Genomic DNA, 24,955 nt, shown 5'->3' with positions numbered 1-24,955 from the left:
AAGATTATTTTCTGTTATTAGTAACATTATGACTAAAGTTTTAACAAAATTGTGGGGGTACAGTTTTTATTGAAATATTGGTTGTTTACATACATAACGCTAAGACACCAACAATTCTTTGAAAGATCTAAATTTCAATTGAACACATTTCAACTGATATAGTATTACTACCCGTGTATACTAAATTGGCAACAGCACACTTACATGATTACATGGCATCTGTAAAATAAAATGTTATTTCAGTTGCGATTCTTATACCTATAGAAAGGGAAAATAAGTGAATGTGTACCAAGAAATGAAAACGCATTTACAGTAAAAGTATCCAACAGTCTAAAAATGCATTGTCTACCAATGACTGGCACATACATGCTAGGGGGAACTGTAGTTCTTACTTTGGTTTAATATCCAATACACAATATTGCACTGAACTCGCTAAAGGTGTCATTTTTCTCTTATTTTAAAGAATATGGCAGATATCAATTGATACACCGATTGAAAATAAGGCCATATATAACCGAATACATTTCAAATACAGATTATACAGATGACATCAGCTTTGGAATAGCAAAAATTTCAATTCATATAATTCTGGTCTGCAGTAGTATAGTCTGCAATATTTCACAATTTGATTCGCTTTTTAGGAACAGTAACAGGAGGAAAAAGGCTTAAAATGTTCGTGAAAAATGAATGCACACTATAAAAAAAAAAGTTGGAAAAAAAGATTGTCAGAGGCATCACAGAAAGAAGACAAAAATTAATTGAGTAATATGTACAGTCTCAGTAAAATGGGCAAGAGGAGTATGAAATTCTTTGGACTAAAAATAGAAGACTAGTGAAAAAGTAAAAAAAAAAAAAAAAAAAGTTCAAGCACTGACGAAGCGCAGTGGAGATCAAATGCCAACTGGAAATGCCCCATTTCAGCTGGTTTCTAATTCTTTTGGTTATTCCTCATACATTTATATAGCTGGCTAGCTACTGCACCAAATTAAAAAAACATATGCATAAGTTCTACTTAGTTAAAATGCAGTACTGTGTAAGAACATGTAGAATGTCAATAGCAAAAACACCCTGCTGGCTGTCGAGTGTCCTTCAAACTGAAATGTATGGTGACGCCGACAGTTCTCGTCCATGCACACAAATGTGAATGTGCCCTCTCCTTCTTGCCGTCGCTCTGTTTCCCCCTCCCTCTTTCTCTCTCTCCACTGGAGAGGAGCAGGATAAAAGGCGTGAGAGCTGTGCTCTGTGCTATTCAGACGCTTCGCCTTTGTTACTTTTGAGCAATGCAATAATGGAGGGGGGAGCTCTTTTCTTTAAAGGATCACCACATCAGGGTACTACCGAGAGATGAAGTCAGTCCTTGATCATTTTGGAAGCTACACAAGCACAAAGATATGGATAATTACATCAACGTTGTTCTAATCATTGCATGCCATATATGGCACAGGTCTGTGATTACTATATAAACAAATGAGGAAAACTGAGGTGATGGTACAGAGGTGAGCACCTGAAACAGTAGCAGTTAATCCAGGAAATGGTTTTAGTAGTACATGACGAGTCATTATGTTCTGTGTAAATTTAATTATAAATCAGTTTTAAAGTGTTCCAACATCCACGTGACAGCTGAAATTTTATAAACATTTATATCATAATACTCCTTATTTCAGAAGAGAACCACACACCAAAAAAGTGCATATAAACTGCTTTAAACCAGGCAAAGTAAAAAAAAAAAGTCAGCGTTAAAAGTGACCGTATGAACTCCACTCATTACTTGTCCCGCTGCATTGCTGTTTCCAGGTAATACACGTTAACCAGGTGGCGGTGTAGGTGACGCCTGTAGTCCATCTCCAGCGGGAACGTGCGGTCACAGAACACACACGTGTGACTGAGCAGCTGGGTCGGAGATGGAAGCTCCTCTGTGGGGGTTTCCGGAAGCTTTTCCGTGGCGGCTGGCAGCCCGTTGAGGCCAGAGTCGTAGCTCCCCTCCGAGGCACAGTCGCTGATGTCACTTCCTCCGTCAGGGCTGTGAATGCCCTCGTCGTCCTCACCGTCTGCCGGTTTGGGACGTGTTGGCTCTGGGAACTCCAGGGACGTGTTCTTGGGTGGCGGCTCCTGGATGAACCCCGGTTCTCTCTCACTCACAGTGGGGGACACGATCTCCTCGCTCCCGCTGTCCTCCTCCGGGGTCTCCTGGTCTTTACTGTCCCCATTGCACTGATCTTTTTCCTTTGTGCTTCCAGGTTCCTCCTCCTCTTCAGCCAGCTTCACTGAAGTACTCTGCATGGTCTCTGTTATTTGGGGTCCCTCCTCCACTAGGCTTTGATCTGTGGGAGTGCCCTCTGTTGGACAGGTGTGCGGGGCGCTCTCCTCCTGCTGTTGTGTTAATGTAATCTTTTCTGCAGTAGACTTCTCCAGGCACTGTGGCACGGTCTTCACCTGGTCCTGCTGTAAGGTATGGGTTTTAGGTACCTGCTCAGGCCCTGAAGAAGGCAACACTTTTCCCTGCAAGGGGTTTGGCATCTGACCCACCGCATCGCTCTCCACACTTGCGCTGGGAATCTTGGGTTCCCCCACGCTCATCTCTGCCTTGCTCGCACTCCTCCTGCTCTGCCTGGCTTTGCCCTTCGAAACCTTGCCGTCGGTGCGCACGGGGGCGGCGGGCTCAGCCATTGCGGCACTCAGCGATGGCCTCTCCACCACCTTCTCTTTCTTGCGCCTGACCTTCTCCGAACGGCCGTCCTGCACGGTGGAACCCCTCTGCGGCGACGCATTGTCCTCCACTTTGCGCTTTGCCGTCTTCGTCTTGGCTTCCTTGCACGTCTCGCCGTGGGTCTGTGAGTCTTCCTCTCTGGGGTCGGCCTTCGCAGCTCTCGCTGGCTTCTTGCCCTGTTTCCTGGGTGGAGCTTTCTTGGGGCCAGCATCCCTGCTGATCTCCGTCTCTCTCTCTCCATCCTCCTTCTCCACCCGTGGTCTGTTCTCTCTCTCCGGCCTCCCCCTCTCTCTCCTCTCCTCCGCCTCTTCTCGCCGTCTCTGCTCGACTCCTCTTGTCTCCTTCTGTGGCTGGCTATTCTCCTGCCCTCCCTCCAGGTCCACGCTTTGCTCCACTTCTGCAGCAGGCTGGTCCTTCTCGCTGTTGGCCTTGGCCACCCTCTCTTTTTTTGACCGGCTCCTGGCAGCTTTCTCCATGGATTTTGGGGTCTTTTCCGCTTTTTTTGGGTCTTTGTCCCTTTTCCCATCCGGATTGTCAACGCAGCATGCGGCTGCTCTCTCCGTGGGGTCAGATTTCTCTGCCACTCTGCCTCTCACCTTCCTGCTGCTTGTTTCTCTGCCTTCATTTTTCTGCCCAGCCCTCTTCTCTGCCTTCTTCTCACATGCGTGGAGGCTCGCCTTGCTGGCTTTCTCTCTTCCGGGCAGGTCCACTGTTCTCCTGGTGGGCTCTGTGCCAGTGGTGTGTGCTGAGCCCGGTTTCCCACTCTTCCTGATGGACAGGTTGATGGGTCCTGAGCATGAGTCAGCCTCCTCTGCTGTCGTCTTTGATTCCCCCTGCTGCTCATGCGTCGCCTCGGCCTGCTTCCCTCCCGGAGGGGCAGCAGCCTCATCCCCGTCCGCCTTCTTGACCCTCAGCCTGACCTTTGACACGTCCATGGAGATGTCCGAACAGCCAGGGTGGCGGGACTTGATGTGGTATTGCAGGTTACACTTCTTCGACGCGGCGTACTTGCACACAGGGCACAGGAACTGGCGTGGGTTGACGTGGAGCTCCACATGCTTCTTGAAGTTGCTGCGGTCGGCCGTCTTGTACTGGCAGTAGGGACAGCTCAGCGGCTTGGGCCCATTGTGAACTTGCCGAGCGTGGCGGGTCACCTCGTGCTGATTGGCTGCCAGGTAGCTGCAGCTGTCGCACTTGAAAGGCCGCTCACCTGTTTAAGAGATATGTGAAAGTCATGGGGTCAGTGTAAAACTATCCACCTCATCTTCCTCCTGCTAATCACAAAACTGCAAAACACCAGCCTCATGCAGAAAAATGTATTAAAGGCAAATTAGGTCTCATCTCAGTAAAGAACAGAAAGCACTCCAAGACTCTAAACACAAACGCTTTACCATTTTATCCAAAGCCATCTGGCTCCATGGTGTGCAACAAAAGAGAAAAAGGTGTTGGGATCAAATTAAGGTAGGTGGTAACAGCCAAGTTAAGCACAAAATGCTTTTACAAAAACATTTTCACTAGTTATAGTGTATTATCATCAATTACATATTAGAAGCACAAGTGCAGAACATCGAGTAACTAGCCAATACATAACAGTGAGAGTTTTGGGTGACACATAAAACTTTGAAACTCACCAGAGTGTGTTCTCATGTGTCTTGTGAGATGAGTCTTCTGTGAGCTTGAATAGTCACAGTAAAGGCACTGGAAAGGACGTTCACCTAAAACAAAAGATAGGCAATGTAACGACCATTATCAGACTGGAAACTCTTAAAACAAACTTTCATTGTTCACTCTACTGTAATTCACTACATTCAAGTGGGTGACCATCACCACACCTTAACCAGGTTAAGGCTCTATATTACACATTCCCACATCAGATTAGTATTTGTACTTTAAATTTTAACAATAATATGCACAACCACATAACATGTTTAGCATTAGATAACCTTAGAATATAATAAAAAATTGTCAAGGACCCTCACAATAAAGCTCAAAGCATATGTAGTAAAGGGGTCTACACACCAGTGTGGGTACGAATGTGCTGTATGTAGTTATTCTTCCTGTCAGAGAAATAAGAGCACTGGTTGCAGGTGAAGAGCTTGCTGGGAAAATGGTTCCTCAGGTGCTTCTTCCAGTGGTACTGGCTGACAGTGGAGTAGGGGCAGATGGTGCACTTGAACACCCTCTGATCATCCCCTTCGTTCTTGTGGTGCCGGAGGTGAGCCATGTAATGGTCGTAGCGGTTGGTGTTGTAGCCGCAGCGCTCACACCGGATGACACCCTTGGTGCAGGCCCCGTTCTCGGGTCCCTGCTGCTGAGTGGAGCCGCCGGGCTCGGCCTCGTCGTCGGAGTCCCCTGCGCCGTTGACAACAATCAGTTTCTTGGCACTGTGGACACGGATGTGGTGGATGAACTCCTCCTCGCAGGCTGCCTGGTACTGGCACGGCTTGCAGTAGAATGGCTTCTTCTTCTTTTTGGGAGGCTCTGCGGCGGGTGTAGGTGCAGGAGTGGCCTCCACCACCTGGCTGTGCTTGCGCTTGCCAAGGCCGGCGTGCTCGACCGGAGGGCTTGGGCTGGCCGGCTTGGAGAGGTCCTCTGCCCTCATCTCCTCCCCAGACCCCTCCACCCTTTCGACGATGTGCACAGCTGGCCTGGGCTCCGCCCGGCTGAGGGCATCTCCCTCATGGTACGGGCTCTCCGGCGAATCAGAATTGTCATAGCTGTAGCGGATCACGTTCTCATCCTCGCTGTCGGAGTAGCTGCTGCAGCCAACGTTCTTCAACTCCACCATCTGCTTCTCTTCCACGACGCAGTCACCCGGGGCGGCCTCCGACGTCAGGGCCACGTTGGCCAGCATAACCAGCTGAGGCGCTGGCAAGTCTGTGCGGGGAAGCTCGGGTAGCTCGTGGCTCTCATCGGGCAGTGGAATGCCCCGAGAGGGCACGAACATGCCTGAGCCCAGCGCAAACACTGTCTGAGCAGCCATGCTCAATCAGCTGGGGGAGGGAGAGAACACACACACACTGGGGTCATTCTTGAGTTTAACACAAATGACAAGCTTTCAAGAGGACTGGGCAGGTTCCTTGATCCAACAATGCAGATTAAGTTAACAAACAAGTGATCAAGCCATCAGTGCACTAAATAAGGTATGTCAAACACACATTGAACTCTACAGTGCTGTTGCCCACCCAAACTAAAACTCCTGACCAAACTAGGGCTTTGCTTAACTTACTTCATGAATTATTAAACATAGTTGCAACAGGCCACATCTCCAGGTGCAGGGAGCCCTGCACTGAACTATTGGTCCAGAAGTTGTAATTTCATTGCTGTACCAAGATTTTCTTAATAGTCTTAAATTAAATAGGATGACAAAGGTCACAATATATGCAAATTAACTCTTAAAAACACTCCGAATTATGCTTGCAGGTATAGACAAAACTTAATCCCTACACCATGTTTGCTACACATGCTTGAGATCACAGGACGATCAAGTTTCAAATGCATTAATGATGACAGCATTTTGATTGGAAACAGCCATGTCTAAAGCCCTCTAGAAGACTGAACTGTTTCTGTTTTAACAGATCAGCTGACTGCAACAAGGCCGCACTGATCATGAGACTTGTAAAAGAGTACCTCATTTAATCAACCATCATTCACTTCAAAAATGAGGAACACCAACACCACAAGAAGGGGGAAGGGTGGAACGATTCATTTAAATGGTGCAGGAGCTAAGACTAAGTTCAAAAAGCATTAGAAAAGTCATTTTAAAAAAATCAGAAAATTGCCTGGAATTATTCATCACCGAGGCACATCAATCACTATTACTATCACTTGTTTCTGTAAAATAATTTTTCAAAACTTCCTCCCTTGATTCATGCCTTTCAAATTTGTAAACCTGCTACAGAAATAAAGGTAAAAAAAATAATTAAGAAAAAGAAAAATGACTGCCAGATTGTGACTGTTATAACAGCTAGACCCAAGTGCTATTCAGGGAGCATTCTAACCCAGTTTCTTAAAATATACACCACAGCTGTCAAAACAACACCCCCCCCCCCAAAAAAAAAACCCCTTAAGAACACTGTTTACTCCTAAAATGGTTGTGAGTGCATAAACTAAGTAGTAGACTAATTTCATATAATACTCCATATAAAAGGTCAAGTTGGGGGTAGCGTCCTATGGGATTTGTAACAGTAGTTTAGGGGCTGTATGGACATGTTCTCATGAGTCATGATGATTCATTTTGCCAAGCGTTATCTTTTTTTCTTCCTAAATTAGGTCTAGGGCTTCAGTATGAATTTATCTGTAACAGAGCATTGGTATCCCACAAGGGTAATGGAAAGTTTTAAGGACGGCTAGTGAAATTTTTTTAAGTTCAAATTAGCATTCATAGTTGAATTATTTAAACAAAGCAGGCTTCATCTCGTAAAGCGTAGCAAAGCACGTCTCATAAGAGCATAACTCAACAAGGCCGCCTCCGCGTTTGCATGCACAGAAACTCGAGTTCGGCCATTTTACAGCACCAGCCACTATCGCTGTTCAACACTGAGAGCGCTCAATTATTGAGATTTGTTAAACGAGGTCAACATACTCAAGGCTTGAAATGTTGTTTCCTAGCTATCCAGGATAGCTAGTTCTCCTAAACAAACTTCCTATAAAGTGTCAGCAAGCGCAAGTAATCAAAAACTTATTCCATTGAAAAACACAGACCTTGTTGGACAGCTCCCAGGTTAAGTAAAAAAGCATTCATGCAACCATCAAAAAACACAACTAAGAACAACTACTTTTGCCAACATTTAATGGAGTTTATGGATATTTGTCTTTAACATGAATTTGGCTGCGTCACAAGCCAGTCCCGAAAACTTTCTATACGCCGAGCCAATGCACAGAAATGTGAGAAAAAATCGATCTCTCAAAAATGTTTGAAATAACTTCCGGGCAGTAAAAGTTAAAAACTACCCGACAACACGTAGGAAATCGATAATCTACGATAAAAGTGTTCGCTAGCCGGCGAGAAAGGTCGCTGTCCAGCTTGAATACACACATCTATCCACCCTCGTCGTCCACTTAGCCAACTTAGCCGAAGTTGCTGGCCGTCGTCGCTAAGCTAGCAACAAGTTACCTCAGTAACTCTCGCAACTTATCCGGAAGATGGACGCACTATTTCGCTCGATAACCGCAAAGAACAGAATTGCCCAACAAAGTTATAACTTCTTATAGAATGTTATAACTTCTTGTATGTTTTTTTTTTCACACCAACACTTTTAGTCAACATGCTGCTGCCGTGTGTTAGCCGTGGTCCTGATCCCCGTGCTGAAATGCGTAAGAGAATCAGCCCTGGACAGCGCCTCAACCCCCTTTCTGCCTCCATTTTTACAACAGTTCATTTAGTTGGTTTGACGTACAAAAGTCGAATTTACACCGTAAAACATCTCGGGCATCAGAACAGTAACTTACCCTCTGTGTTCGTTCGGCGTTTAGCGGTGTTTCGTAAAGATTTTCGATGTTATTTTCCAAACTTCTTGTTCAGGGAAGTACAAGTCTCACACATTCCAACACATCGCTGTGCTCGTGGGGCTGTCTGACGTCAGCGCGCGTGCGTTTCTGGACAGGGCTGCCTGTTGTTCGCGCTCTGAAAGTTTACTATTGTGTTTACATAGAGCTTTAATGCAACACGGGACAGACTATTATAGACGTAAACACAAAACGTTATTTGTTCGGGAAAAGATGTACTTACATTTTGTGTTTTTGAAAGGAACTTTAGTCCTAATTGGTTGTAATTGTTCTGACAATTTTATATGGGCCTACGTTTAAATATGTTTAACTGAACCTACAGTTATTAAAACATAAAAAAAATGCATAAATAAAGATGATATTTACAATTACACTTCATCTAGAGAAGTGAACATATAGTATAATGTTAATTTAATTTTCAAATAAAACCAACCTGATATTTTTGTGAAATTAATTCAAAATTAAAAATACTTTTTTTCTAAGCAAATAATCAAATATTTAAAAAACAGTACAAGTGACAACTGACAACTAGCGTAAAATCAGCCCAGGCTAAACTGTCCTTGTTCAGCTCATGTGCTATGGACTGCTTATTTATCGTGTGTAGTTTGCTATATCACTTTAAATAGAGAAATGTTCACAGCACAGAAAAAGAAAATCCTTATGCATAAACTATTGATTAAACGCAGGTCAAATCTGCAGAGAACCATCTCTACATTTGGCAACACTCTTTATAAGTAACGATACTGGGGTGAGCTGTTGCAAGTGAACTTTGCTATCAGATGGAGAGAAAAAAAATACTGGGACATGTTCATGACGTGTCTCATAAATATTTTTAGCCTTTCTTATTCTTATGGACTGAATAAATGAATAAGACAGATTTGATCATAGATTAGACATGTGATAACTATGATTAAGACTAGTTATGTCAGATTATACTTCCCCTTTATGCCCGTGAAACTTCTAGCCTGCTATTTACAGAAGGACGCTTCATTTCCTAACATCGGTCGACATGTGCTCACTGTCCTGCAAAGTTTCAGAGAAATGCTGAAAATTGTAACAGTTTTCCATAATCAGCTGTACGGTTTTGATTATGTCACAGGGGTTATATATTTCAGGTAGACTATAGAATACTAGTGTATAAAGTACAATTTTTTTCCTAGCCGCCAGGAGTCAAATGCCGATGTTTGTTGCTAGCCAAGCACTCAGCTAATATGCTGAAAGCTATTTTACTACTCCATCATAAAGCTTCGTGCTTTCTAATCTTTACTGCTGTAGTTGTTAGAGAGAGAAATCATTATAATCATTGTTGTATGGTCTGCAAGGCTACGAATATTTATCATCAAAAACTTTATAACTTTAACATTGATTTTAGTCATGTGCTTTTATTTCTTCCTTATTTTATTATTTTCTCGTTTTAATAATGTAATGAATTATATTCGTTCTTTTGTTACCTTTTTTATTTTTAAAACTTATTGTTACTAAAGTTAATGTTAATTTGACATCCAAAGTGTTTAGTACTAAGAATAACGATCAGTCAGACATAAAAATGAAGTGAATAATTTAACTTGGAATGACTTTTTGTGTCAAAAAATAGGGTATAGTATATTTATATTATAGTATATAGGTTATAATTTAAAGAGCTGTTCTACCATTTGTGACCACTAAGTGGCGTTCGAACCCTGTTCACAAACTAAATTTCCCAGTCCCACATCACTGCAGCTCTTATTTAAAACAGAATAGAGCCTTCTTCTCATATATAATAATAAATACATATTTTCCCCTCTCTGCGTCGTTGGACCACGGAAAGTGGCAAACCTTCTTTAAAACAGCACTTATGGCATTTCATATCACAAGTTGTATTGTTATTTTTGTAATCTATATACTGTTTACGCTTAATATGTACATAAATAAAACAACAACTACACACCATAAGGAAACAGATCACAAAATGCCTTTGGAAACTACTTTACATTGGCAATAAACTGCATCAAAATAAATTATCAGATGAGTTAGCAGAGCAACAGGAAATGAGAAAGTACATCAGTATTAGTAGCCTAAGAAACTAAGAAAGTTTGTGCGGGGCGATGGATGGATGGGTGAGGGCGGCGGCGGCGGCTGTACCGTGAAGTTGAAATCTATCAAAATAAAAGTCACACTGCTAGTAATTTCGAGAAGCACGTGTCAGACATTCAGGATAAATGTATAAATCTACAGACATACTGCAGAAACATTACTAAAGTTTAGTAAGATCATAATGTAATTTATAGGTGGACTGCATAAATGTCATCTTATTATTAACAGTGTACTGCTCCAATATCATTTACCACAATGCTAACATTTCACCACACTTCACGAATGGCGATGATCTCTTATTGTAGTACGATTCATTGCACTGAGGGGCGTAATCAGTCTGACAAGAAGACATGAGCCACCGGCCATACTACGTGTGAAATTGCCTGACAACTGTATTTGGATGTTATCGTGCACACAAAGTTCTTTTTTCCCTAAAGCTGGATACCGGGAAGTCATCTAAACGAAGTTGGAAAATCGTACCTAAGGGGGACTTGGTCCGAAGGAAACTTCAAAAGTTATCAGCAGAAGTCATCTAGTGCCAGCTAGCCAACTGTCGCTGCCTGTAACGTAATGTAATTTAACGTAGCCACTACCTAGGGCAGTTAGTTAACTAGCTAAGCTAGTGTGGCTGTAACGCACCTTAGTGTTAACTGGCTAGCTAGTGTTAGCTGTCTCGGAGTGTCTCGTCATGTCAAATCTGATCCGACTCGCTAATTTGTAAGTTGCTTAATTTTACCAAGCAGCTAGATAACTGGAAAACCCCCCAACTCAGGCTATGATCATGGACCTTAATATTTCAGGAAACGCTGTAATATTACTTAGTATTAATTTTGTAGCTTTAGTGGCTTAGCTTAAATAACTAGTTAGCAGACCTAGCTAGCTAATAGATAAAGAAGGCAGTAGTTAATAAAATAGGTTATCGGGCTAGCTAATTTAACTAGTTACTGAAAGGATAAGACAGTTTTTTTTTTTTTTTTGTTTTGTTGCTCAGCGTGTTCTGCTAGCTATCTGGCTACCAGTTTATAACGTTATTGCCATATATATACCAAGATAGATCTTCTAACTTTCCGCTAGCAATTATGGTGATAGGAAACTGAACAACTTGTAGGTAAATAACTCGCTGTGCGACTAGCTATCTATCTAACAAGTATCCTTTTGATCTAAACGCATTATCTATCTTATTTAGCTAAATAATATATAACTCGTGAGGTTTTTTTTTAACGAAACAAACACGTTGATTACCTAGTCCGCTAGCTAAATCAAACTCTTTATTATATTAAAAATGCGCGATTCAAATGTGAATTTTAACTTTCTTCATAGGACGTGCACGTTGGTTGTTCTCCTGTGCTTTCTTCACATCTCTGTTACTGTAGTTTATTATGTTAGATCATTGGACTTAAGGCGAACATTTGTACAAAACCAGCATTCGCGGCAAAACCAAATAAAACAAAAACTCGTCAGACAAGCCACCGAAGAGCCAAAGTCCATATTTTTTACAAATAGTACTGTGATAACGAAAAAACTTGAAAAATGCCCCGATCCATCGCCTATACTTGGTAAGAACCCTTAAGATATTTTTAAAAACACTTGGTCTTTATTTGTTGTGCATTAGAAACAGAGCTTTGTGGGAACCTTCTGAACAGTTTACAGTATAATGTATAAAAAGTAGTCCCTTTGTCTGAAAGTGGCATTTTATTTTTTCCAGCAATTTGGATTTTATCTTTGAACTCCCATTGTAGAGCTAATGCTTTGGTTACTGTAAACAGGAGTTAGAATATAGGTTTAGAATATAGGTGTCTAGGTTGGACTCCAGAACAGAACCTATGTAAGGGTTGTAAGGAAAGTAATTGTCCCTGGATTTCATTGATTCCGTGAATTTTATTGATTTACTGCGGGAGTATAAACATATGCTTAAACTCTTTGATGCACTATATGAATTTTCATTTTAACACATCAGTCAAATTTTTCAAATCTGTACAGGTCAGAGTGGAAAACTAACATGTGAACACCCCTTAGCAAGTTGGTTGATCCTGTGTCATAGCCCATGACTGAATCAGCAGAGTCTCCGACTAATAAAATCACATGCCTGCAACTTGTTGACGTCTTCAGTCTTTTGTTCCCCCGATGTAATTAGAAAATGTCTGACAAAGGCTACGTCTAGTGTGAAATTACACCTTTGGGTTTCAAATGCTGGTAAGAGGGCCAAGAAGGTGATAATGCATCCAAAATGCAGAGTGAAAACTTGGTTATATATTTGCGTTCACATCTTTCTATGTAATTTGGGATCTTTTGTGACTGTTGCCGAAATGTAAACATGATTCTTGAAAACCATGCCTGTGACCTGTGTTGCATTGATTAAATAGCCTAACCCAAGCTTGTTGTTGTGCTCTCTGTGCTGCTCCAGTGGGCCCACTCCATATAGAGTTTTCCACCCCAGTCAACCTGGAGCAGGTTATAGACCAGAATCCAAACCTGCAGGACGGAGGGCGGTACAAGCCCCGAGGCTGCATCGCCCAACAGAAAGTAGCCATCATTATCCCCTTCCGCAATAGGGACGAGCACCTCAAGTTCTGGTTGTTCTACCTGCACCCGATCCTGCAAAGGCAGCAGCTTGACTACGGGGTCTACGTCATCAATCAGGTCAGTCCCTCTTCACGGCCCCGCGTTCTGTCTGCCATCTGCGGGTGCTCTCGGCCCAAGCTGTCATTCTCGTTGTGGATTAGAAACAGTTGCCCTTTGCCCCCAGTTGATTGCACGTGTGTATGTACGTGTGCAGGCTACTGTTGCATGTGGCTCTGAAGAAGAGCAGAGAGCAATGGATTTGACTGACCCAGAAAGTCTATGTGTTAAACTGCCCAGAGTTTTAAGCCTGATTCTTACAGGCATGTCCTTTTTAAAAACGTCTGCAAAAAAAAAGAACATATGATCTTCAGATTTTTCTAGTTGTTTTGAAACTCTATTCACACAAACACTGATAAGGGAAATCTGCTCTCACCACTTTAGGCAGGCCTCCTTTGAAGCGTCATATTTGCGTATGCACGTGTTTACCTAACCATGTTTAACCTGTCCGGATACCCAATGAAACCAAGTGATTAAAATGGAGACTTTCGCAGACCACTAAAGCTCTGAACAGATCAAATGACCAAAAATAGCAATTTCCTTAGATGTGTAATCTTTTCATGCCATATTACACATTTATTGTCATTTTTACTTCCCCGCATGTAGAGTTCTGTGTTTTCTATGTTAATGTTCCCCTTTGTCATGCGGAATGCAAACAGTTCCTTAACCAGGCATGCTGGGACTTGCAGGCATGGAGGGGCTTCCTTATTTCTCGATTGCAGTCTGAATGTTCTACTATGCAATGGCTATAACTGGGAACAACCTTATGCATTAAGAGCAAACAAGGTTTTTCAGATGAAATCTCAGTTAAGATTCTCACACAAATATTTCTCATGCTTTGCTCCATTGTAAATGGTTACTGGGTTGATCTGGGTAGGGTTTGAACTGCTACAATAGGAGTGTCAGTATGCATGTCTTAGGGCTTTGTCCAGTATCCATGTTACTCTGTTGTGCAAATGAATTGTAATTCAGAAGTGTGCATAGTTCTTCTTTCACTGCTGACATAACAAATGGCCCTTTTTTTTACCTAAAATGCCTAAAATGTATGTATGGTGAAAGGCAGTAGGCTACTCAAGACAGTTTAGGAAAAAAAGACTGAAATTATACTCCAAAAAAGTATCCATTTCTTTGGGTCTACATCCTTTGGGTAAACTGTGTTATGATGACAATTCACTGAGGGATGTCAGAGTGCTTTGTTACGGACACACCACAGTGCTGCTGGTCCAGCTGACTGCACTGTCTGTCCTGTGATGGTTGGTGGAATGTACTGCATTGATGGCTGATCTTGACTGAGCTAAAGTCACAATGAATATAGGACATAAACACTGGCAAGAGTCAGGTTGAGTTTTGAGTGGCAGTCCTGCACCTGTTGGACAGGACAGGGCTATAGTAGCTATAGTACCAGTTCATTAGCAATACTCAGTGCTCCCATCATGTGCACAAACATTTGTGCCTGTTTTAGTAGCTAGAACAGCAAAGAGTCTGTTCCTGACTAGTGCTTTGACTACTTCCTTTCAATTTGCAAAAGGATCAGGATAGGCTAGAAAAACCTTTTTTTTTTTCTTTTTTTTTTAAATGCAAACCTAGCCTGCAGCTCTTTATAATGGAGTAAAGGAAATAATGTTAAACTGTACCATTACCCATTGGCAAGTCTTTAATATATCAAAATAGGAAAGAGTCTAGAGATTGTTGTAGACGTATGTTGTTAAGTCATAGAAATGTGAGATGTGATGCTCATGTCCACAGTAAAGCTCCAACTAAGTGTAACACAATAGCCTAGTCCTAGATTGCACTTGAGACAGTTTGAGACAACAGGCCTTGTCAGTTAGATTGGATGTACCATCACCAACTCTTAAATATTTCAGTGTCAACATTACACTGAAGGCCAAAACGGAGAAATGGCTTAATCCTAAAAACAACTGGCAACCAAATGTTACAAACTGCCTTTGCTTGTGTGCTTGCTTTAGGCTGAAGGTCTGGGTTGTCATGACTGCTAGCCTGTACTGCATTTTCTCTGCCTCCTGGGGTGAGCTGTTAGAAGTTGCTTGGGAATTTGCCCAAATAAGGGGAAAAACGCGAGGGCAGTACCTCTTCATCCTGTTTTACACTTTACTCTCCACTAGTTGCTTTTCCACATTTCCTTTATTCTAAATTACACCCTTAATGGGGTTTCTGCTCCAGTCTAGGAGTAGGTTTAAACCAGAGAGCTGGCTCCTTGTAGCCCTCGACGAGACTCGGGTACCAACTGTGGCCTCTCCAAGTGCTGTTGGGTGATCAACCCTTTTTCTTTCTTCTCTAAATGTTGTCTTTACATACTGCTCTGCTCACTCTGCTCTCTAATTTTGTCTTTCGCTCTCTTTGCTACCCCTCTTTTCCTCTTTAAATTTCCACCCTCCCCTCCCCAATCTCTCCCTCCCGACCTACCTTCCTGTTCCTGACCAAACTGCCAGTATTTTGCATGTCCGATGGCTTGCACCCGGCTCTCTAACAGTGGGGGATAAAGGGAGAACGTCTCCTTGCTCTTTCTCTGGCCATTCACGGGCTGCTTCAAAGGCTGCATCTCGCTGCTGGTAATGTTGGCCTCTTAGTTTTTTTTTCATCTCTCTCTCTCTCTCTCTCTCTCGTGCTCTCTTTCTCTCTCTGTCTTTCTATTTATCTAGTTCTCTTTCTTTGTTTCAAGAGCTCTTTTCGAGTGTACAAAGTAGTGCCAAAAAACTCTTGTAAAACATCCATAAGATGATTATGCTCGTATGTATGTATTTATGTATGTATGTATTAATTCATCATTATTATTATTATTATTATTATTATTATTATTATTTGAACCTTATTGGATTCCCAATTCTAAGAAAATCAAATGGACAGTGTGTATACCATCCAGCTCTTCCTAACTTTCAGAGATTTGCGTCCTCAGATCAAGAATTCCTTCTTCAATTTCTTTCGTCATCTTAGTAAGCATCAGGTGGGTGGATCATGGAAGGATGCTCCACAGCAAAAGAATTAAGGCCGGTGATATCTGAGACTTGGGGCATTAAGTCCATTTAAGAGCTCTGTCCACGTACATTAAGCAATCTGCAGCAAGAAGATTTGGTCATCCTCTGTGAATCCCCTTCTGAAAGCACAGCTCCATGCCTTTGGGGGAGGACCATGGATTTTATTTCCCCCTTGTGTTATATAATGCCTTTTTGTGCCATCTGCTTGGCATCCAGAGAGATAAAGAAGGGCCTGGGGCCGCCAGACTATCAGCCAGAGTCATCTCCGAATGCTGCCATTGCACTCGCCAACATCAAGAAACACTGGACTTCCGAGAGCAGGGCTCACGGAGCACCCTAGAGACCAAAGTACTGGGAGAATCTTTAAAGCACTAAGGACCTTAATGAGAACCTGAGATGACTCTGTGCAGACTCTGCGCGCTAGTCCCAGGGCAGGGGACACTGCCATTCATCAAAGACAATCTTGGTAGTTGCTGTAAAAGACCTGAATTTCTTTAGACCAGAACTGAACTCATAGAAGAACCTCATACACCTGTTGCTACTTTTGAACCCTAAAGCCCTGTTCTCTTTACTGATGAAACGGATGTAAGACAGAGTAAACAAACAAACAAACAAACCAAAAAACCCAACTGAGCAGCGAAAATAAGTTTCAGTGGTTAACATATTCTGTTTTTATCTCCATAAACCATTAACTTGAAATTAATTGACTTGCATAACTGGATCTATTGAGAGCAGAGTCCCAGAATTATCATTAATAAAGAATCTGAGTTGTGTGGCTTAGGGTAAGGGATCAATTCCTCTACCCACCTTTATCCTGGTCTACTGTAACAGTCACTACAGATGATAATCCTTTGTGTTCAGACTAGGACAGAAGTGGGGTGTTTGGCTGTGAGTGAAATCACACACTGAAATGTAATTTTATTATATGCCATTTTATTTTATTAATTTTATTTGACCAGTTTAAACCAGACTCATTCTTCCATTGTAATGGTCTGTCACATTTATGACAGACCATTTACGTTTGCCATATTCACAGCATAGTTAAAATGCATCATGTCTTACATCACCAAGAAGCCTCCAAACTACCTCAGACCCTTTTTAGCCATGTAATTGTTTGAAAGATGTAATTGTTTGAAGCCATGTAATTGTTTCGAGATCAGGCCATTGTTTCGCCATATCAGTTTACACCCTTGTTGCATTTCATTTCATCTCATTTAATCCCTCCTTATTGTTCTGCATTGCAACCCAGTGTTTCAGCAGTCCTGGTAATTTCCAATGTGAGTGCATCATAACACTGTTTTGTTTGCGTAGTTTCATTTGCAAAGTCAAGGCCACTTCTCACGAAATTCCTTTAAAGAGTGAGTAGACACAGGGGCCTGTTTTCTTGGTAAACATGGCTCCTGGCAGTGGAATGCTGTTCCTGTGCACGTCTGATAAGTGTTGTCTCCACTCCCCTCCATCTCCACCACCCCCACCCCCCGATGGCAGTATGGCGATGAAACATTCAACCGGGCGAAGCTCCTGAATGTGGGCTACGCCGAGGCCCTGAAGGAGTATGATTTCGAGTGCTTTGTCTTCAGTGACGTCGACCTCATCCCCATGGATGACCGCAACACCTACAAGTGCTTCAGCCAGCCGAGGCACCTGTCCGTGTCCATGGACAAGTTTGGCTTCAGGTAACCCACCCTTGTGTTTACGCAGGTGTTTTTATTAAGGAAGTGGTGAATAATGACCATACAGAGCTATCCTGATGTGAACAATAAGTATTCTTCCGCACAAGTATGTGCAAACAGGTTGGGTCACTCTCTTTAAAAAAAAAACTTTATCCCTTATTTTACTGTATACACTTCCTAGAAAGTATTCTCTCTCTCGCTCTCTCTCCCTCTCTGGCTCTTGTTCTCGCGCGCACACACACACACACACACACACACACACACACACACACACATAGTGTGGCCTGCAGGGCTTCATGGTGGTTCTTGCATGCCCCAGCTGCACCTGTATTTTTCCATTATGTTCACACATGAGCTGTGTCACAGGTGGCCAATCCCCTCCCCTCCCCCAGAGCCTTGTTTGCACTGAGGTGGCGACTGTTTCTCCTCCACCGTCAACAAGGGCCTGATGGAATTATTAACCCTGTTCTAGGATGTGCAGAGATGTTTTAGCTGGGGCAGGATGAGTTTGAGAGCCTGTGATTGGTTAAGGCTTTTATCAGTCCCCAGTCAGAAATGCTGATGCTGAAGTGGTAAATCCGGCCCAGTATCTTTCTCTGGCCCCTAGTGGTTAGTCACAACGCATGCATGTTTATACCTGGCAACCACCATGTATCAACCAAACACTTAATAACAACAATAATAATGAAAAATTAAATGTATAGTGTGCTTTTCTTAAACTCAGTGTTCTACAAACAATGAAAGCATAAAATTGCATATAATAAATAAAATAAAATATCATACTTCGATTAAATTAAAGAGATAAGTAAGTAACATTTTAAAATAATCTTAAAGATATATGGTTCAGATATTGAGCAAAGTGGATCAGTTCTGCTGGCAGGTCAAACAACAGGTTAGATGTTGGTATATTGCTAATTTGACCTTGGTTATTTCCAGGGTTGGATGGGTGTCAGCAATATCCGCTACAGAGTCTGGTGTTGGTAACACTTTACACTTGTACAACTAAGTCTGATGACGACTTTGGTTTGGTAAATACCTCAGGTGTTCTTTCAGTTACAGAAACCTAGGAGTCAGAAAAACATATGACATCTTTCTCAGAACCCATGAACTCTACAGTCAAAACATGGCTTTTACATCCAGTCAAAATGCCAGTACTATTCTCATCAGGATCTATTACTTAACAAAATCTTTTTTTGTCTTTGCTATTGGCACCTACTCGATATTGTGACTACTAGAAAAGATGGTGAATTACACGTCTTATTAAAAAAAATTATAAAGTACTTGTAACCAGCACACTATGGTGTTAAAATTGTAAAAGTCAAAATGTTTATATGCCAACTCTGATGACTAGTGTTATTGCTTTAAACACAGACTTGTTCTGCTCTCAGTTGATAAACACCTTTAATGTCCTCAGCACCTTATAATGCCCTCAACTTAAAACATTAACTTTGGAACATGCATTCATACAGTGTAATACTGATCAACTAGAACAATACAATACTTAAAGAGGCCAATAAGGAACAATATGGACTACCAGATCATGTTGATGTTGGTCTGTGCGGTCTTATTTTTTACGTTAATGAAAAATTGAAGTTCTTTCAGGAACTATTTTGCTAAACACGGTATTTTTAGTAGAATGTGTATATGTGACTAAATATGTGCCTAATCAGAGAGAACATGATTAATTGTGATATACATAGTTAATCACAGAAAGGTTTGTGAAGTAATAATAGCAGGCCACTGTGGTAGAAAGTCCTTTTACAGCAAGACCTTTATTGTGTCTTTGTCTGTGAATAACTGTTGTCAGTGGCACTGTTCTTTCTGCAGTATTTCAAAAGCATCTGGTTGTAATTTTCCAGAATTACCCACCACAGGGAGGTCTGGAGAAAGACGTCAGGAACTTTCTCACGAATAATTTCTGTTCTCATTAATTGCAAACAAGGACATGCAATTGCTGAGCATGATGCCTGCCAAGTAGTTTGACTTATCTATTTAAATACTGAAGAGGCTATAGAGCTAACACACATGTAACAGTGCTGTGTGTTTGTGTGTCTGTGCATGTGTACACATGAATGAAAGCCAGTTAAACCATTGCTTCCTTCCCCACCACATTGGATTACCTATCTTGAATAAATACATGCATATACTTTCTTTTACTCTCTCACTTTAATGAGTATATTTCACTGGACTTTATTTAGCCCATTTTGGTGTTTTACTGTTACTTTGCATAGTTTATTGGCATGATAAAATACAGCATTTTAAAAATGATCAATTGATGTTTAATGCAGTAATAAGCACTTTGCTTTGAATGATTGTTCACTTCAGCTGAAAGTGTGAGAGTCGCCTGGAGACACCATGTGGCACTTTGCCCATGATATGGTATGTTACATATAGTTGTTTTTTAAATGCATTCTTACTATGCAAGACTTTGACAGTTCGACACTAAAGGGAGAACATCAAGCTGAAGCTTACATAAATGTCACCTTTTTTTCCTTTGGTCCAAGCTTTTGAGACATCTGCGATTGATGTTTATTGAGCTTATGTTCTTTTCACAGCGGGTCACGCCTCCCCGTTCTTACAAACAACTCGCTGCCTTTATCAGTTCTGTGTAGCATGGCCTGACACTTCCTACCTCGTTTTCAGCTAGCAGTGAATCATGACTTCCTCTCTGTGTATTGTGCCATGGCAGCTGCCTCCGCCTGCAGCTGTGCCGGAGCGCATGGGTCCTCGGCCTCCTCTAAGCAACACTGAGTTTTTTCCGCTTCCTCCAAGGCAGCAGAGGAGGTCGGACTGCAGGCCCCGCAGCTTCCGGATCAGCCACTAAGGATCAGGCGGAGTTCAAGCATGTTGATTGATCAGTTTTTTTTAAACTCACCTGTGAGAGTAGGTTGAGCGAGGTGCTCATGGGCTCAATTGCCAGGGAGCACCCATACTTGCGTGCTACTAAATATATTGGTCCCTCTGGATAAGAGCTTCAGAGAAATTCTGCAAAACATCTCATGAGAGAAGACCTGCTGGATTTCAGGAAGGAATTAACAGAACCAACAGATCACTGATGAATGCTCTTTCCCACATTACAAAAACTTGTGGCACAAGTGGTGCAGGTTTTAAAATGTTCCAAAATGTGTAAAAACTCCTCATTAACCACAACAGCTAACTGCTTTGCACCTCCAGTGAACAGTCTGACTCCTGCCACACCCACAGTAAGACTCTATCCTGTTGTTGCAGGTTGCCATATAACCAGTATTTTGGTGGCGTGTCTTCCATGAGCAAGGAGCAGTTCCTGAAGATCAATGGCTTTCCTAACAACTACTGGGGCTGGGGCGGAGAGGACGACGATATCTACAACAGGTTGAAGAACTTGCAGCATAATTAAGGGACATCTGTACCTTCACTTGAGTAAACAAAATGACCTACTACATACTGTAGTCAGTGTACTACACGCAGTATATACTGGTGCATAGTGATTTGGGGCACAGTCTGTACTACCAGAGTTAAAATTCTGCTTTGATTTCTTAAGGACAGTTTCACTGTTTCATTATTGTATCAATCAAATTGGTTATGGTGTAGAAATGTTTTATTTGTGTGAGCATTGTGCTGTTTGTTAAAGAGGGCCAAAAGTGGCCTCTCACTCATACACAACAGAACATTCATGTTGTTTACATGGTCTTCAGCCAATCAGAAGGTCTCGTTTCCACCCTATTTGTTTTCATTCACATGCCGTAAGCTTCCAGCTGGACTTCTTCACTAGTGGAAGTCAGGTCCAGGTTAAGCTGAAAGTTTATCAGGAAAACTTGGTTACTTTAGTGAATGTTTCTGCGCTGACAAAAGGCCAGAAGTCAGTGGTGTTTACAGTGAGCTCCCAGCTGCCTTGGCGATACCCATGCAGCTTATCGCTGTCAGTTACAATTTATTAATTAATTCATCAATTACAGTTAATCAGCCTTGTGTTTTATCTGCGTGCACAGAGCAGGACTGCGTGTCCCAAAATGAAACCCTTGTTGGATGTTTACACAGGCTGGCCTCCAAGGGGATGTCCATATCGAGACCCAGCGGGGCAATTGGGAAATGCAGGATGATTCGCCATGAGCGGGACAAAAAGAACGACCCAAATCCCCAGAGGTATGCCACCCCGCACTTTGCCCAACCTGCAACCCCGGCACCCTTCGTCTCCCACTATCCACTGGCTCTGACATCCAATAATCACTAAGCGTTTTCTTACTAAGCCCCGCCCCCAACACCCTTCCCATACTACCCCATCTCCTCCTTTGCTTTTTAAAGAAGGCACTGGGACTTGGAGGTTATACATGCTCAGATAATAAATCACTTTAAATAGAGCTTAATGTTAGAGATTAGAGTCATACAGATGTAGTTATCACTTATTGGCTAGCATGTACTGTAGTTCCTGAATGCTGCTTAACATTTTTAATTTAGGGTTTCTAGTCATTGTCAGACGAAGAAATGATGTCACCTCATTTCTAGAACATTAAAATCTCTGCTGAGTTGAAAATAAAAATCTAGGAATAAAAATCAGTAGAAACAGGTTTCTACAGTTCTACCTTTTAGATGTGTGGTTAGTATATCTATTGTCATGCAGTCATTTATGTCTCCTCAAGCTCCATCCATCCAAGGTGCCACTTATGTCTGTGTATGACTGTTGACGATCTGCACAAATGACATAAACATGTTCATAAGCATTGCAGTTTGGCAGTCAATGCGGATGTCTATAATGGAAAGACAAACTGGAAATATCTGTTATCGTGTGGAATGGATGTAGGACTCCTATAGCAGTGTGCCCTGCTCAGAGTGTACTGTTGGGGCTTAATGGAGAACCTTAGAAATAAAAATATAATATATAAATATCAAGTTCCCAGTTTCACTGCTGTTTTAAACATGCTGTTGCAGTCGTGCAGAGGGAGCAATCTCCCTCTCCACACCACCCTCAGGGTTATCTCACCCACATCATGTAGTTAAGTACATGGTGTATAATTACGTGTTTGTGTGTGTTTGTGTGTGTGTGTGTGTGTGTGTGTATGTGTGTGTGAGATATAAGGGGCAGACATTGTGTCCAAATGGCCCAAAATGCACTTCATCTTGACTTAACCTCCATTCAGAACCACACAAACATCACAGAGGCTCTTGTTGATTTACTATACCCTTATACCCTTTGTAGTGTTTTAGCACCACAATTGTTGTGTGTCAAGTGCGTATTTTAGGGGCATTGTTAAAACAACCAAACAAACAAGGGCAAAGATAGGGTTTCCTTTGGTTCCCCTAAGTACCACCAATGTTAAGTACGTCATTTCTTCTCTCAGGTTTGACCGGATAGCTCACACCAGGGAGACCATGCACAAAGATGGCATCAACTCCTTATCCTACAAAGTAGTGAACGTGGAGAAGAACCAGCTGTTCACCAAGATCACAGTGAACCTTGGCAAAGCGCCACGTTGATGCTCATAAACTAGAATGGGGAGAAGAGGGGGAAAAAACTGCTCACCACAGAGACTGAATGCAGTAACCGAATGATGTGCCTTGGCATCTTAATTCATTTTAAGTCTTTTTTTTTTTTCCATCACATACTTTTATTTTTTCAAGGTGAATTATATTTTTAAAGACATTTTTAAAAATAGTACTTTAAAAATTCTTGCCGTCTTTGCACAATTGACGATGAACCAATACTGGGAGGATGTATGATTCTTTTGCGGTGGAGAGTTCTGAATATGCAGAATCTAGAGGGCAGAGGGTATGTGTATGTGTGTGTATGTGTGTATATATGTGTATGTGTCTGTGTGTGCATCCCTTCGTGCATGCACACTTGTTTTCTCACAAACAAACCCGCTCTTTACGGGCTACAAATCTTCCCACCGTTTGCCTTAGAGGCTGCTGTTAAGGAAAGAGTGTCTTTTAAATCAGTCGTCTGACAGAGTTGGTGCATCACTTCTCACCCATTGTGAGATGTTTGAGGAGTGTAAGCTGTGGTGTGTGTCCTTTTTAGAGCACTGCGTTAAACCTGTCTTGTTTAGAGACTTCCTTGAGTACCTGGAAATGGAATGCTGACTGTTCGCATAGGGGTTTGGTGATGGACTTGAGATGGAATGGACTCTCCTTGCCATTGTGCGTTGACTCGTTCCAAGTTATGCGATACCGAGGCATATGCATTAGCACCAGGGCTGTGCTCAGTGGTATACCTTCTAAATGGTGTGTTCAGAACCTAAAATTAGGTCGTTCACCACCAACCCTGTCACACCTTACCTCTTTTTTTTTTTTTTTTTGGCATTTGAATGTATATGCCTGCTTTTGTTCCAATGGCTTTTCACTCAGCCAAGAAGTAGTATTTCTTACACTTCTACTAGAAAACCAAAGCAATGTGGTCTAAAGCCTTTTCCCACACACAGTTATGCCTTGTCTTTGGTTAAATGGACTTTAAGGGAAAATCCATGTTTTGTTTTTTTTTATACTGGAATAGGCAGTTTCTATATACCAGACAGTTCCTGTACTTTATAAGGCTTGACAACATCTTTTATGTATCATGTTGTCTGACTTGTAAGAAAGCACATATGCATAATATAGTGGGGGAACAAAGCCATTGAAATTTTGACTGGATTGGGTTTGTCACTGATTTAAATGTCATTATCTTGTACATGCTGGTTTGTATTCAAATGGCCTTCCAAACCTTTTTTTATTTGTAGGTTTTTGTTGGTTTTTTGATCCTGCTCTTCAACCAAATCCCCATTTTGCTGATTGCAGACAAGTCCCCCTCAGCTGATAAGAGTACCCATTGAGGCTGAACTCTTCAAGATGGAGCCTGTGTTCCAGTACACAATTTACAGAATATTTAAGTGGTACAACCAAGTGCAAGATTTTTTTTTTTTTCCTAGTCCTTTTGTGTTTTCCAAATCTTTTTTCCTTCTTTCTTTATTGAAAGACTTCCAAAATGTGATGACTTAATTTGCATTTTTGCCACCCTCTCCTGCTTTTCCACTGCTTTGCATGGCCAGTTTCCTTAAAATGCCTGTTGCTCCACACCTTGCACAGAAACAAAAAAATCAAACAAGCCTTGTGTTTCAACACACACTGGTTTTGTATCTATTTGGCCTTTGATCAGACAGCCAGCGCATAATTTGTTTCAGGGTGTTGTCTTTTTTTTTCCTTCTTGTGTTGCAAAGATGTCTGTCAGATGTCTGTATGGCTTTAATTATCGTTGACACCAATCAGCTGGGTACATTTGTGCTTCCTTCTTCCACAGACACAGAGATGCTAGATTTTCATTCGTTTCTCTTTCTAAGTTTTGATTTTCAAAGCCTGTTCCTGTCATATTGTAATGCTGAAGATGAAATCAGATTATGATTTTAAATAATTAAATTTCTTTTTGATTTAATTTA

At 41.9% G+C, this 24,955-nt stretch overlaps 2 protein-coding genes across 2 annotated transcripts; one reads left to right on the top strand and one right to left on the bottom strand.

Moving 5' to 3' along the window:
• Window positions 1-49: 49 nt before the first annotated feature.
• rest (RE1-silencing transcription factor) lies at window positions 50-8,279 on the bottom strand. Its single transcript, XM_027026899.3, has 4 exons — window positions 8,159-8,279; window positions 4,727-5,700; window positions 4,339-4,422; window positions 50-3,917 (listed from the first exon to the last, which is right to left on the bottom strand). Exons 2-4 carry the CDS (start codon window positions 5,688-5,690, stop codon window positions 1,765-1,767), a joined length of 3,201 nt encoding a protein of 1,066 aa, XP_026882700.2. The 5' UTR covers window positions 5,691-5,700; window positions 8,159-8,279; the 3' UTR covers window positions 50-1,764.
• A 2,338-nt stretch (window positions 8,280-10,617) lies between these two features.
• Window positions 10,618-24,955, top strand: b4galt1l (DP-Gal:betaGlcNAc beta 1,4- galactosyltransferase, polypeptide 1, like). Its single transcript, XM_027026901.3, has 6 exons — window positions 10,618-11,844; window positions 12,693-12,928; window positions 17,389-17,576; window positions 20,802-20,924; window positions 21,591-21,695; window positions 22,889-24,955. The coding sequence occupies exons 1-6, from the start codon at window positions 11,571-11,573 to the stop codon at window positions 23,022-23,024; spliced, it is 1,062 nt and encodes a 353-aa protein (XP_026882702.1). The 5' UTR covers window positions 10,618-11,570; the 3' UTR covers window positions 23,025-24,955.

This window comes from Electrophorus electricus, chromosome 3, assembly GCF_041902795.1.
Source record: "Electrophorus electricus isolate QZ-2024a chromosome 3, ASM4190279v1, whole genome shotgun sequence".
In the NCBI taxonomy this organism is placed as follows: Eukaryota; Metazoa; Chordata; class Actinopteri; order Gymnotiformes; family Gymnotidae; genus Electrophorus; species Electrophorus electricus.
The sequence above is the reverse complement of the archived record's forward strand: the minus strand, read 5'-3'. Positions and strand labels throughout refer to the sequence as shown.

What these genes read in the sequence shown, in the direction of transcription:
- b4galt1l (XM_027026901.3), top strand. Translation starts at nt 11,571, where the DNA reads ATGCGCGATTCAAATGTGAATTTTAACTTTCTTCATAGGACGTGCACG. An exon ending in GACGACGATATCTACAACAG is followed by an intron (nt 20,925 to 21,590) that starts GTTGAAGAACTT and finishes ATGTTTACACAG; the next exon opens with GCTGGCCTCCAAGGGGATGT. An exon ending in AACGACCCAAATCCCCAGAG is followed by an intron (nt 21,696 to 22,888) that starts GTATGCCACCCC and finishes TTCTTCTCTCAG; the next exon opens with GTTTGACCGGATAGCTCACA.
- rest (XM_027026899.3), bottom strand. Translation starts at nt 5,690, where the DNA reads ATGGCTGCTCAGACAGTGTTTGCGCTGGGCTCAGGCATGTTCGTGCCC. An exon ending in GCACATTCGTACCCACACTG is followed by an intron (nt 4,423 to 4,726) that starts GTGTGTAGACCC and finishes CTTTTGTTTTAG; the next exon opens with GTGAACGTCCTTTCCAGTGC. An exon ending in ACACATGAGAACACACTCTG is followed by an intron (nt 3,918 to 4,338) that starts GTGAGTTTCAAA and finishes TCTCTTAAACAG; the next exon opens with GTGAGCGGCCTTTCAAGTGC.